Source organism: Chionomys nivalis, chromosome 22, assembly GCF_950005125.1.
Source record: "Chionomys nivalis chromosome 22, mChiNiv1.1, whole genome shotgun sequence".
Classification (NCBI taxonomy): Eukaryota; Metazoa; Chordata; class Mammalia; order Rodentia; family Cricetidae; genus Chionomys; species Chionomys nivalis.
In genome coordinates, this window is record NC_080107.1 from 50,973,688 (window position 1) to 50,987,901 (window position 14,214).

General features: G+C 52.9%; 1 protein-coding gene and 1 long non-coding RNA gene across 3 annotated transcripts in view; one reads left to right on the forward strand and one right to left on the reverse strand.

The window, feature by feature from the left end:
• Nucleotides 1-5,253: 5,253 nt before the first annotated feature.
• LOC130864314 (uncharacterized) lies at nt 5,254-8,776 on the reverse strand. Of its 2 annotated transcripts, none has more exons than XR_009055975.1 (3): nt 8,667-8,776; nt 5,515-5,697; nt 5,254-5,413 (listed from the first exon to the last, which is right to left on the reverse strand). It is a non-coding gene; the product is annotated as an uncharacterized LOC130864314 (long non-coding RNA). The 2 variants fall into 2 exon arrangements; XR_009055976.1 differs by having other exon boundaries at nt 5,254-5,434.
• Nucleotides 8,777-8,850: 74 nt separating this feature from the next.
• The window catches only part of Dab2ip (DAB2 interacting protein), a 174,442-nt gene continuing 169,078 nt past the window's right edge, over nt 8,851-14,214 (forward strand). The window contains exon 1 of the mRNA XM_057754505.1: nt 8,851-9,045. Within this exon, the coding sequence (XP_057610488.1) occupies nt 9,006-9,045 (40 nt within the window). The 5' untranslated portion in view covers nt 8,851-9,005. The remainder of the gene's footprint in view (nt 9,046-14,214) is intronic.

Here is a 14,214-nt window from a genome sequence, read left to right on the forward strand (position 1 = left end):
GGCAGTGTGGGCAGGGTGTCGTGGAGGTTGCTATCTTGTAGGAACATGTCCTAGATGGGGTCTCCAGCGGCTGCTAACCTGGGGACACCTATGACTCTCTCAGAAGGCCACCAAAACCAAGCCTTTGATGCTCGATGGAAGAGGAAAAGGGCCACCCGTGGGCCCATGCTTGCAGACCATCCCTGTACTGGCCTAACCCCTGTAGGACTGTTACTCATATGCCAGGGCTCTCAAGGACACAAGCCCAGCCAGCTTCTGGGACCTTAAGACGGGCGTCCTGGCTCACTGCAATTTGGAGGAACTTTGAAGACCCCATACCACATTCTGATCCCCTTATCCTGGAAAATCCTCTGAAACCCCAAACTCTGGCCATTCCTTCCTGGCTGGCTTTTTTTGGAAAGACTTGGGTTATGTAATGAGCATTCACGGACTCTGTGGCTGAGAGACGGCCCTGGGGTCAGTGGTTTGGGAAGAACAAGGACTCATCCTCCTTGGCAGCATCCTGAATGGCTGATTTCTTTCTTTGAGAAAACTTGGTTTTGCATGTGTATATGTGTACGGTGTATGTGCACGTGTGCACACATATTCATGTGATGTGTGTAGGCATGAGAACGTCTGAGGCTGACATTGCTTGCCTTCCTTCATGACTCTCTACCTTTTCCTAACGATGACCAGTTTTTTTCTAACTCTGGAACTTGCAATTTTACCCTCCAATGAGCTAGCCTGTTCCAGGATTTCCTGTCTTAGTCTCTGGGCCCTGGGATCATAGGTAGGCCACCATGTCTACCTGGCTTTTCATTTAGGTTCTAGGGAGTCAAACTTCTGTCCTGCTCACATGACAAGAACTTTCCCAGCTGAGCGTCCCCCCTTGGACACAACTCCAACCATTTCCTCCTTGGAGGCAGTGACTTGCCTCTTCTTTCCCTGATCCCTGGCTTTTTGGGACAGTGCGGTGGGATTCCCAGAGACTGGGAACTTACAGATCCCCGCACAGGCAGCCCTGGGTGCCGCTGTCTTCTGAAGGACTCACTGTGGGCTTGTGGCAAGAGAACCCCTGCCTCTCTACAGTCACGGACAGGGTGGCTTGAATCATGCCCCATCAAACCTGGTGTGGCTCAAGACTTGTTGGACAGCATCAGCCATGAGGCTTGAGGCCTTTGAACGTGACTCTTTAATCCAGGACCAGGAAGACATGGCTCACAGAGGTTCTAGATGTGAACTTGAGTCTTGGTGATTAGAACAAAGCCTGGTGAGATGGCTCCTCTGGCTGACTCTTTCCGTCTGTACCCATGCCAGACAACCTCTTTTGCATGAGGCCACCAGATAGGCAAGGGTTCAAATCCCAGCTGCGCCACTTCTTGACCACTGAGTTGGGGGCAATGGGATGTTGGAGTGCCCATCTGTGTGGTCTTGTACTCAAGCCTTTCTGAGAACAGAAGCCCTAAGAAGAGTCAGAGAAACAGGAGACACAGGGGCACAGACAGGAATAACAGCAGGGGAGCTGTCTCAGGCCCAAGGGTTCACTGGATTGCGTGCCCAATACGTTAAGGAAGAGAAAAAGGACTCCTGAGCGTTTGTCACTTCCCCCACTGTGGGTATGCGGAGATCTGCCAGGTGCTCTTCTGGGTGCTTCAAGTACAGACTGGAGCTGCTGTGAGGGCGGAGCCTCGGGAGTATGCCCATGCAGGTGCAGAGGCAGGGTGGATGGGGCACTTGAAGCAACCAGCAGCCTGTGGTCAGAACCCAGAGAGGGTAGAGCTGAGAGAGCCTGCCCTCCCCATAGGCACTGCAGCAGCCCTGGGGTGACGGTCAAATTCCACGGTGTCACATACCTGTGACCTCCGCACTCCAGAAGCTGAGGTGGAGGGTGTTTAATTCCAACCTGGCCACTAGAGCAATACCCTCTCCTAAAACAAAACAAAGCCCAAGAGGCTAACGTGGCTGGTGTAGAAGGCTGTGGTGGTTTGAGTGAGAGTGGCCCCGCAGGCTTATACGCATGATTAATTCCTAGTTGAGCCATTTAGGAAGGAGCATAAGGCGTGGCCTTCTTGGAGAAGGTGTCTCCAGGAGTAGGTTTTGAGGTTTCAAAAGTCCACACCAGGCCCAGTGTCTCCTCTCTCTGCCTGCCTGTCTTCCGGTGAATCCTGATATGGTTCTCAGCCCTGTGCCCGCCTGCCATGCCCTTTGCCATGATGGTAGACTAACCCTCTGAAGCTGTTAGCCAGCCCCCAGTTAAATGTTTCCTTTTGTCAGAATTGCCTTTGTTGTGGTGTCTCTTCACAGTGACAGGACAGTGACTAAGATGCAGGGGGAAAGAAAGGGAGGGAGAGGGAAGGGGAGACAAGAAGAGGTTATGGGGGCAGAGCCATGCCTGGCAGCTCATATAGGCTACTGGGGGCTACGTGACACACTCTGGACTGGATTCCTGTCTGTCCTCGCTCTGTCCCTCCAGAGCCTACCCCCACCCTCCAGAGCTCAAGATGAAGAAGCTGAGGCACTAAGGAGCTGATTGCTGAGGGTCACCCAGCAGGTGCCTAGTGGGGTTTGGACCAAGGCAGGTAGATTGGCACCTGGTCTAAACTCTGAAATCTGAGTTCTGTCACCTGTGCCCAGGCAATGTCAAGAGAGAGCACCCAGCCTGGCCAGATTCCACACCACTTAGTCCAGTGGGAACAAGGCACTCGGGCTCCTCCTGGGCTCCATGTGGCCTCAGATAGAAAAGTTCAGCCCGAAAATCTGGGGCGTGAAACCAACTTGAAGGCTGTTGGAGCACACCCTATCTCAGTGTATGGAACAGAATCCCGTGCCTGCCTCCTCCAGTTCTGTGAACTCCTCTCCATCCCTCACAGTCCTATGTGGCCAGCCCCACCTTGGCAAGTGCTTTCTTGAATCTGCTGAGCCGATCACCAGCCCTCATGTTCCTATTTTGCCCTGTACTTACCCTCCCCTTGCTCTCAAATCTCTGAGCACTGAGTCTTCCTCAGGGCGCTGAATCTTCCTTCCTTAGATCTAGCGATCTCCTGCTCAGCCAAGCCTAGGACTCAGTAGAGCTAGCAGTGTCTTCGTGCTGGCCTGCTGCTGTGACCGTTCTGGAGGTGATGATCAAGCTAGGGACCCGGCACCTGTCCTCTCCTCCCAGCCCTCCGCAGGGCTCCCATTCCCTCTCCTCTATTACGTCTTTTTTTCAGTTTTCCTTTCCCTTTCCTCCTTACTTCCCTCTTGCCCTCCTTTTTCTCTTCTGAGGTCTCCTGTAGCCCAGGCTGGCCTTCAGTGTAGCAGAGGATGACTTTGAACTTCTGATCCTCCTGCCTCCATCTCCAAATGCTGGGATTACCCCGCTCTGTTTCATGCAGAGCAGGGGATGAAATTCAGGACTTCCTGCATGCAAGGTGAGCATCCCACCAACTAAGCTGCATCCACAGCCCTGTTTAATCTTTTCTGTTCAGAGAACAATAGGTCCTGGAGGCGGAAAGGTCTTGCGGTGGGCAGGCCTAACGGGCTGTGAGGGGAATTGCGGGTCTCACACTGCTGCCCCATCCCGTCCTTCCTGCTGCTCTGAACTCTCCAACCTCCGTGTCTGTCTGTATTCCTCAAATGGGCAAACACCACAGCAGAGGTCCCTGTGGGCCCAGCTCTCCTCCTGCTGTCTCCCTCAGCTCTCTGGAGGAGACCAGCTACCACGGCAAAAGCATTCAAGTCATCCTGGACTTTTCCCCCTTCTCTGCTGACCGTGAAACTGCACCAGAGATCCCCACGGGGTTCTTTTTGTTTTTTGTTTTTTCAAAAATATTTATTTATTATGTATACAATATTCTGTCTATATATATGCCTGAAGACCAGAAGAGGCCACCAGACCTCACTACAGATGGTTGTGAGCCACCATGTGGTTGCTGGGAATTGAACTCAGGACCTTTGGAAGAGCAGGCAATGCTCTTAACCGCTGAGCCATCTCTCCAGCCCCCCCCACGGGGTTCTTGAATCTGTGTGTTTGTCCACCCACCCTGGTACACTGGCCACCATCCCAAGCCTCCCACCCATCAGCCTTCGCACCGGCTCTGCGCACTCCTGCATGATGGCCTTCGTACAGCTGGGCCCATCACCTCACTACTCGGAAGGATTCCTCTGGGCCCCTATTTGCTTTCTCAGTGGAAGAGTGTGCTTCTTCTCAGCTGGTTACAAAGCCCCAGGAGGAGGAACGCTGGCTCTGCCGGGCCTACACCAGGGCCAGGCTGAGGCCAGTGTCTGTTGGCCCTTGGTAGAGCTGGCAGGCTTTCATTCCCTCGGACAAAGGCAAGGCCTTTCTGCCCCATCAACCGTGTATTTACAGTCTCAGCCTACAGAAGTCACTAGGCAGATGCGCAGGACACATCAGGGCATTCACTGCAGGGTTGGGAATGAACTCAGTTGCCAGAGACTTTACATAGAATACATGAAACCCTGGGTTCAGTCCCTGGCACAGAAGCAAAAGCCATGCATGGTGCCACATGTTCATAAGTCTAGAACTTGAGGGGTGGGAGCCGTAAGATGAAAAGTTCAAGGCCATTCTTGGCTACACAATGAATTCTTTGACACTATGCAAACTGTCTTTTTTTTTTCTTTTTCTTTTTTATTGACATTTATTGAGCTCTACATTTTTCTCTGCTCTTCTCCCTGCCTCTCTCCTCCCCACTTAATCCTCCCCCAAGGTCCCCATGCTCCCAATTTACTCAGGAGATCTTGTCTTTTTCTACTTTCTACTTCCCATGTAGATTAGATCTATGTAAGTCTCTCTGAGTGTCCTCATTGTTGTCTAAGTTCTCTGGGATTATGATTTGTAGGCCGGCTTTCTTTGCTTTATGTTTAAAAACCACCTATGAGTGAGTACATGTGATAACTGTCTTTCTGTGTCTGGGTTACCTACCCCATCCATTTTCCTGCAAAATTCAAGCTGTTGTTGTTTTTTTTTCTGCTGTGTAGTACTCCATTGTGTAAATGTACCACATTCTTCTTATCCATTCTTCGATTGAGGGGCATTTAGGTTGTTTCTAAGTTCTGGCTATGACAAACAAAGCTGCTATGAACATAGTTGAGCACATGTCCTTGTGGCACGATTGAGCATCCTTTGGATATATACCCAAAAGCGGTATTACTGGGTCTTGAGGAAGGTTGTTTCCTAATTTTCGGAGAAATCGCCACACTGACATCCAAAGGGGTCGTACCAGCTTGACTCTTTTTTTTTTTTTTTTAAGATTTATTTATTTATTATGTATACAACAGTCTGTCTGTGTATATCCCTGCAGGCCAGAAGAGGGCACCAGACTTCATTACAGACGGTTGTGAGCCACCATGTGGTTGCTGGAATTGAACTCAGGACCTCTGGAAGAGCAGTCAGTGCTCTCAACCTCTGAGCCATCTCTCCAGCCCTTGACTCTGTCTTTAAAAGAAAAAAAAGACACTGATCGTAGGGTTGCTTGTTTGCGCGGCAACCAGCAGTAAACTCGGTCTCCCTGGGTCAGGGATTGATTCAATACTCACAGCCACTGGGTGCAACAAGAGATAGACAGGCCTGATAGCGCTGAAGTGTCACCGAGGAAAAGAAGGGAAGGTGTGGTGGTGACACACGTTTATCATAGACGAGCCCTGGAAGGCGGTAGACATTTGTACATATGTCTACTGATGGATGGAGAAAGTGCCAGAGATTCGAACTCTGTACCTTGGCTGGAAAAGAAAGAGGGCCAGGGAGGCACAGCTAGCGTGGAAGCCCAGGTCTCCCTCCTTGGAATCACTTTCTGCTCTGGACCCCCTTGTGGAAGGTTTAGTCCTTGGTTGCTGACCAGGCCCCTGTTCTCTCCACTGCTGCACCACTCTGTGGAGAAGGTCAGAGCAGCAGTTAGGGTGAGCCACACCTCTCTTGGGTGTTAGAGATAGGCCGGGTCTAGTCTTTCCCTCCCAGGCTAACAGTAGCCCTGAAGGATAAACAGCTTACTCAGAACATCCAGCTAGTTAATGGCATAATTCAGTTATGAGCCAACCATAACACTATCTTTTTTTTTTTTTTTTAAGACAAGGGTTCATAAAGCCCAACTTAGCCTTGAACTCTTTCTTCAGCTGAGGATGTTCTTGAACTTCTGATCTCCCTGCCTCTACCTCCCACATGCTGGTACTCATGCACCACCAGGCCTGGTTTAAGTTCTACTGGAGATAGAAACCAGGGCTTCATGAGAGCTAGTCAAACACTACTTCTTTTGTTTTGGTTTGGTTTTTCAAGACTGTGTTTCTCTGTAGCTTTGGAGCCTATCCTGGAACTAGTTCTCGTAGACCAGGTTGGCCTCCAACTCACAGAGGTCTGCCTGCCTCTGCTTCCCGAGTGCTGGGATTAAAGGCTTGTGCCACCACTGCCTTGCTAAACACTGCTATTTTATTTATTATTATTTTTATGTGTGTGTGTGCATACGCACACACCTGCCACACTCCCGTGGCCTGCGTGCATGTGGAAGTCATTCCACAGCTCAAACTTAGGGTGACAGGCTTGGGTAGCAAGTGATTTTACCCACCAAGCCATCTTGTCAATCTGCCCTAGTTCTTAGGGCCTCACTATGTAGCCGAGGCTGGCCTTGAACTCACTATCTTACTATCACAGCCTCCCCATTGCTTGGAATCACAGGTGTGCTGTAGCACACTCAGCTACAGCCCCATCTTACCTGCTATATCCACACTGTGTGCTGCTCAGAAAGCAGCTTTGGCTGCCTGTCTGCAAACGGACCCCAGAGCCCCCAGCACACACACACCCGGCACCCCAGTACCCCCAGATTCCTAGAGAATGCAACTGTTATTGGCTGGAGGAATATGGTTCCATTCCCTACACTTAGGCCTCCCCACCCCCCAGTAGCCTTCCCCAGGCACCTTAGTGAGAGATCCAAGGAGCCTGGAGCCTACAGTAGGCCTGGGTAGGGCCTGGCCTCCCTGTAATTAAGGCTGCAGGAGACTAGGAGCTTGGATCCTCTCATCCAAGGTGGGGAGGAGGGGTGAAGGAACAGGAGGAGCCTCCTTGTGGCCAGGCTGACCACGTCAGCAGCCCCTGGCTCTCTGGGAGCAGCTAGGCAGCAGCTGGCAGCTGGGATGGGCCCAGTATAGATGCTATTCGTGGCTCAGCGTCTTCTTGATCCAAGCCCCCTTAGTGCAGGCCTGCACCATGGACTCATAGCAGGAAAACCTTCATCTGAGTCCTGTAGATGCCTGCCTCTCCCTCTTCTCTTTCCTCTTGATCCCTTCATCCCAGCTCCATGGCCATTTCTCCAAAGAAGCCGGTCACTGAGGCTTGGCTCCCAGCATTCAGCACTGCTGCGGGGCAGATTCTGCATGGGGCGGGGGCTGGGAAAGAGCTGCTCAGGGGGTCACCTGGGCATCCCCTGGGAAGGAAGTCAACCTCTGAACAGATGCTCGCAGCTTCCTGAGGCCCTTGGAGCAAACCCACACTCCAGTTGTCCCCCTGGTCCTCCTAGCTGTGTCCCTTTGCTCTTGTCACCCTAACTTCCTCTAGCCACATGATAGCCTGCTCCCACAGATATTACCTTGTTGGTCTAGGTCTCTGCTCCTGCCACCTCAACAGCCTGGGCACACTTCCCTCTGCCCTTCCTCCCCTGTTAAACCCATCTGGACCCCGGTCACATTTCTCCTGCTGGACCCGGATGAAATTTTTCCTGCTATGAGCCCATGGTGCTGGCTTGGACCAGGGCGATGCTGAGCTAATGCCAGTATCTTTGTCTTCCCACTCTTCGGCACCAAGGCTGTGGCCTCTCTCGGGCACAGACATGCCCAGGTGGCACTCACCAGCTGTGGTCTCTAAGCTGTGTTGTACTTGCCTATGAAATGGATTTCTATGAGAAAGAACCTTTGGGAGGCTCACAGGAGCCAGCGTGGGTAAACACTTCAAATGGTACCACGGTGGGTGGGGGCTTAACAACCTGTCCCTGTGTGACCACAGCTGCTCCTGTTGAAGCTTAGACACTCAGCCCATTCCCGCCCCATCATTCAAACTGTGGCCAGAGAGGCCTTTCTAAGGCAACTGGAATCATGTCACCAACCAGATGTCCAGGCTGACCCTCTCTGGCCTCCCTCTCCAGCGCTCTCTTAACTCTATCTATTCATTCTAGCCACTGGAACTAATCCCACAAACACCCGATGCGCAGGCCTTCGGTCCTTCTTTAACTAGCTAACTCCTAGGTAGCCTTTAGACCCTGTCTGAGGTGCCTTTTTCTTCAGGGAGCCTAGTGAACATCTGTCTCATTGCAGTGAGCCCCTCTTCTCTGTGCTTCTGAGGGGCGACCGCCCTGCACTCCCCACTGCAGTAGCTGGCATACCTGGGTGCGCTGCCCCTGCAGTGGGCCAGACACTGCATCTTGCTCTCTGCTGCAGACCCAGCACAGTAGAGTGTCTGGCAAGGACTGGATTTTCAAAAAATATTTAGTGACTGAATGGATGGATGAGTCAATATCTGCATCCCACACTGCAGGAAATGTCTGAGAACAGATCTGAGTGGGAGGTTCCTGCAAGGCCTGGGAGAAACCCCTCGGCTTTGGGGTGCTAGGTGGCGAAGAGCAGACACCCCTATCCCCTACCACCCGTTTGCGCAGGCCCCCGGGGCCCCAGGGCCGGCTTCCAGATGTTAAGCTCCGTTTCTGCCTTACCTCCTAGCTTTTCCATCTGCACTGCCGGACCAGATTCCCGCAGCCAGCATCGCGGGCAGCCAGGCCAGCCGTCCCCAGCGTCTTCCTATTTTAGACATCTCGCCGCCTCGGTCCCTTCTAATGTTTCCAGGCAGGCTGCGGGGGGAGGAAAAAGAGGTTACTGCTACTTTAAATGTACTGTATGAAGGCGAGGGCTGGAAAGGGGCCTGCTTGCAGGAATACCCAGTCATCTAGTTGGAGAAGCCGCCAGATGGAATACAAAAGGAGAAGCTCAGGCGCTCATGGAGACGGCCTCGGTTCATAAATCAGGTGGGGCCGCGGCCCAGGGGCCCACACACCATGGAGCCCAACTCCCTCCTGGACCCAGGCGACTCCTACGGTAAGTGAGCCAAGCCAGCTAAGCGGCTAAGTGGCAGAGTTTGGGATTTTAGCCCACTGCTCCAGCAGACTTTGCTTCGCTTTTGGAATAGGCGTTGAACCGGTCGGGGGAGGCAGGCATCTGGGTGCCAACTGGCCTCTGGGATCGGGGGGAAGGAATCGGTGCCCTGGGTCATGGGTCAGGGGTTGGAGGGTCCCCTTAGATGAGACATTGGCATGGTCCAGCAAAGAGTTTCTTGGCTGTTTGAACTTTGCTCTTGGCCAAGAAGGAAAGTAAGTTTATGGCCCCTGCTCCTAGGTCTCACTCTTGGTCCCCCAGGTCTGCCTGCTGCTGTGCGAATTCAATTAGTGAAGTCTGTAGAGAAACAGAAAAGAGCAGGCAATTGAATGTACCTTGTAATTAAAGGCCAGGGCAAACTGAAAATTCCCAGCTCCCCTCTCTGGTACGGAAGGCCCCAGGCTGCTCTAGCAGGGGACATTCTCCGCTCAGCTCCCCAGGGCCACTGGGAGCCCTGAGCAGGGCTGGAAAAGAGTTGCGAGGGTTAGAGCCCCACAGAGTGGGGCCGGGACCAGGGAACCAAGAAAGGTTCCTCCGGGGAGGTTTCAACAGGCCCGGGATCCCCAGGACCTGCAGCTATCCAAGCCTGCTACCTAGTTAGATGTCCAGACTGCTCCCGTTTGGCCAGGACGCTGGCACACAGTGACTGTCTCCCAGCAACAGAGAGAAGAAGGAGGGTGGGAGGATAGTGGAGGGAAAGAGGCTGGGGGGCAGGTTGAGGGGTTCACTGGGGAGACAGGGCCGTTAGCCTCAGATGGGGAGGTCTTCTAGGTCTTCTGTAGCTAATGGCTTATGTGACTCTTTTTGGGGCTGTGGTCCTTTGGGGACCACACACTCCACTCAAGAATGATATAGCTCTTCTCCCCCCTCCAGACTCCCTTGTTCCAGCCAGGCCTGGCTGCCTGGCCCAGAGTCAAGGCCAAATTCCCTTCCTCCTGCAGCAGCCAAGCTCGGTCCAGGGAGAGAAACTGCCGCCCTCAGAGAGCTGGGCCAGGCCCTACCGTGGACCTGACATCTTCAGGTAGTCAGGCGACAGAACAGTGCACCCTGAGTGACCTGTGGGTCACTTCATCCAAGTAACAATCAGTCCTCAAAGTGGGGGAGGGGCAGGGACTACAGCTTCTGTTCTGGAAGAGGTTTTGGTCTGGAATGGGAGGCCGTCCATGATCCCAAGACCTGCTTTAGGGGAATGTATTCCTGATGGGGAGCCTGGGGATGCACAGTCTGAGCTATGAAATAGGCTTGCTGCTTCTTGGGATTGTCTGCCTCAAATGTGGCAAGGCTTGGGAATGGTTCTTAAATACTCCTTCATGCTGCCCAAGAAAGACACAGACTCAATCCGGCCTGGGAAACTGTGGGGATGGGGAGTGGTGACCAGGATCAATATGGCCAAGCAAAGCTCGGGTGGTTGGGGAGCTCTTCCCTGGGCTTGCCAACAGCAGCCTCTGAGCAGGATGAAGCTGGAAAATGAGGCAGCTTCCATCTCGGTGGCGTGCAGCCTACCCCTTGTCTCAGGCTGTTGATCTTCTGTGATCTGCTAGGGCAGGGCGTGTGTGTGTGTGTGTGTGTTGGATGGATCTGGGCACAAGGCACAAAACAGAGAAGGCCTTGCACACGCACTCTGTCTGGGATGTTCCCAGGAGGGCTGAGCAAGGTCTGATTCCCACCAAGTCAGCCTCAGAGGTCTATAGCTGAAACCCTTCCTGGGGCAGGGCAAGAAATGAAGCCTCCCCTATGGCCCTCGTTCTACGTTCTCCCATTCATTCATTCGCCCAACCTCTACTCTCAGGCCTTGAGCTGGGCTCCGGGAGCCAAGAAGCCAAACCTTGCCTCTTTCTCTATGAAGTTCCCAGGTTAGTCTGTGAGTGGGGACTCCTCCAAGGAAGGAGCCCAGGAATTGTAGAATCCTTTGACCCGGTGTCTAGGAGGGGTTTCCAGAAGAGGTGATTTCATGACATTGCTAGTCTCTGTCAGTGTGGGTGTCCATGACACAATGTTTTAGGCTGGCCAATCCTCACTGTCCCAGAAGCTAGAAGTGTTTGACCGTTTCCGGATGACCTGGTTCTGCGGAGAACTCTGCTCCCAGCTTCTGAACGGTTCCCTTCTGTTCAGTCTGTGCACATAGAGAGAAAAGATGAGTGCTCTGGGTTTCCTGGACCAGGGAGCCACCTCATTTAACTTTGGTTTCTTCCGTGAGGCTCCAGCACCATGCACAGCCACGTGGGAGATTAAAGCGTGGCCATGGGAGTGGACAGGTCACTCGTATCCTTCAGGACTCCCTCCTTGAAACATTTCCTTCTGGCTTCTGTGATGGCCACACCTGCGGCTTCCTCCCATTTCCTGACCCTTCTTTCCCTACTATCCACATGGCCTCCTTTCGGGGCTGAGCCATCTGACTGCAGCTCCTTCTCTCTGGAGCACGCGAGCTGCCCTGACCCAGGGCCTTCATACCTGCAGCTTCCTCTGTGTGGGGCACTCCTTCCCTTTTCCTTCACTGCTCTAACTCCTGTTTCTTGTTCTGGTTGTGGAAAAGTTGTCTTTTCTGAGAAGCCTTCTTTCTCCAAAACATGTTTCCTGATCCCACTGGATTGGAGCTCACGGTCTCTTGCCCTGTCTGTTCTGGTCTGTGGATTGTGTTGGGATGGGATTAACTGCACAGCACCCTGTAATCTCTAAACTCTCCGAATCCCCAGGGCACGTCTCTCTGCTTGGCATTAGTGGGTCCCCAAATAGACTGTTGCTGAATGAATGAAGTTCACCCCGGCAGAGAGGTCAAGAAAGGCATTCCAGGCAGACAGAACAGGGGTGGAAAGGCCTGGGGCTCAGAGACACTCTGGAAGGTTCTCTACTCGCAATGATACTCTCGGCAAGCTGCACTCTTTGAAGGGTCCTGGGAACCTGATGGGGACAAAGCTGGATGTATACAAGCCGGGTGGAACTCTGGGTCCTCCTCCCTCCCTTTCTCAGCTGTAAGACACCCCCTTCATTGTGGACACGGTGAGCTTGGCTTCCAGTCGTAGGTGTTCAGGGACTTGGCCACTGGACAGTGTCATAGCCATCACACTGGCGTGGAAAAGGTAGCATCAGAGGCTCAGAAGGTTGTGGGGACACACACCTTCGGTCCCAGAATTTAGGAGGCAGAGGCAGATGGAGCTCTATTAGTTCGAGCCAGTCTGGTCTACAGAGTGAGTTCCAGGACAGCTGGTCTCATATAAATAAATAAATAAACACATAAATATAAAGTTTTGATAGTCTCCTCGGTCAAGGCCAAAGAGGGCTGGGGTAAGGGCAGACTGAAGAGCAGGGTCTCACAGCTAATCGGAGGCAGGAAGCTCTTGGTTCTCAGGGCACTGGTCACTAACCTGACTCCTACCCGAGACCGTAAGATGTCGGGGGCAGAGCCTGTCTTGCTAGCGTTGTGTTGTGATCTCACGTCGGCAGCACCCCGCCCTGAGGACACATCTGCATGTCACTGGATAGATGAATGAATGAACATCAGTTGGAGCCCTTGATAACTGTGCTGCTGTCCCCAGACCGCCTCCCCTTCTCCGGGCTGCTGTGTGGGTAACTGTCACTTGTGGGTCTTGTGCATGTTAATCTCCAAAATAGAATAGTCCAGTTACCCATCTAAGATTCTAGACCCAAATCAGCTCTCAGCGCCTCTGGGTTGCTGGGCGGCCTGCAGCCAGTCCCTGCTGCTGGCTCAGCCTCAGTTTCCTTAGCAGACAAGTAGACAAGGCTAGCCCTACCCTGTCTTTTGCTGCCAGTTTGCCTACATACGCCCAGGAAAAGTGAAGACAACTGCCATCGGCCCCTGTGGGGTGGGCTATGACTCATGGAGATGAGTGCTTACTGGGCTGAATCCCTGAAGGCACTGATTGTTCTATGACTCTGTGAGGTGGGACAGAGGCTTAGAACCCTGTTCCCCCCCGAACACCAGCAATCGCATTTGTCCAGAGCATCAGGAGCTTTGGGGCAAGGAGACAGCCATGCTTCTGCTGTGTTCTGACCATTCCAGGTGAAGCAACCACAACATGCTCCCCCCAGGACTGGAGATTGAACCCTGGACCTCAAACACGCCAGACAAGGGTTCTACCACTGACTTATACCCTTAGCCACACCCCTTTTTATTTTGAGATAGGATTTTACTACAGAGTCTTGGAACTAAGTCATGTAGATCAGGCCAACCTCGAACTCACAGAGATTCACCTGCCTCTGCTTCCTCAATGCTGGGATTAAAGGTGTGTGCCACCATGCCACAGTTTCTTTTTATTTTTTTATTTTGAACCAGGGTCTTCACAAGTTAGTTATCCAGGCTAACACTAAATTCATTCAGTAGCCCAGTAAGGACTCAAACTCGCAATCTTCCTGCCTCTGCTTTCTGGGCAACTGGACCCACAAGCCTGTAGCACCAGGGTCAGCTAACAGCACTAGTTCTGGAGTGATTGTGTCTCTGCTGGACATGGTCCACTTGAATCCTCATGCCCGGCCTGCAGGTGTGGTTAGCCTATTTTCTAGAGGAGGAAACAGGCTCAAGGGAGTTGAGAGTGCAGGGGAAGAGTGGTGACCAAACCCAGGCTGCTGGGTTCCAGAGCCTGGGATCTTTCTCTTGCAGCCCTGTCTGAGAGCCATCGCTGGGCCCAAGTGGCCTCATGTGGGTCCTTCCATTTGCTGTGGAAAAGTTCCCCTTCTGGGGACTGTTTGCTGAACTAGCTCAGGACTGAGCGTGACTGTGTGACATGGCACGAACCGGTGTCAGCTCAACAGGGGACAGCAAAAGGCAGGCGCAGCAGCTGTGACAGGATGGGGCTAGTCTAGAGAGAGCTATTTTGGGATCAAAGCTGTCACAAGCCTGGTGTCATGGTGCCCTGGCCCTTCTCCTGAGCTGGAGACAGGCCACAGATGCTGTCCAGGGCTTTGCTTCAGCTAGCCAGGAGCGAGGCTAGTGGTAATGACCGTGGATGTGCCCAGCCACCCACCTCCATCATCTCATTCCCCTCCTGCCGACCCTCAAGACTGTGGCTCAGAGAGGCTGAGAACTTGCCCAAAGGCACAAGGCTAGAGACAGTAACTAAACTGGACCTATGAGGTCCTTCTCTGAGGGTGCGTCTG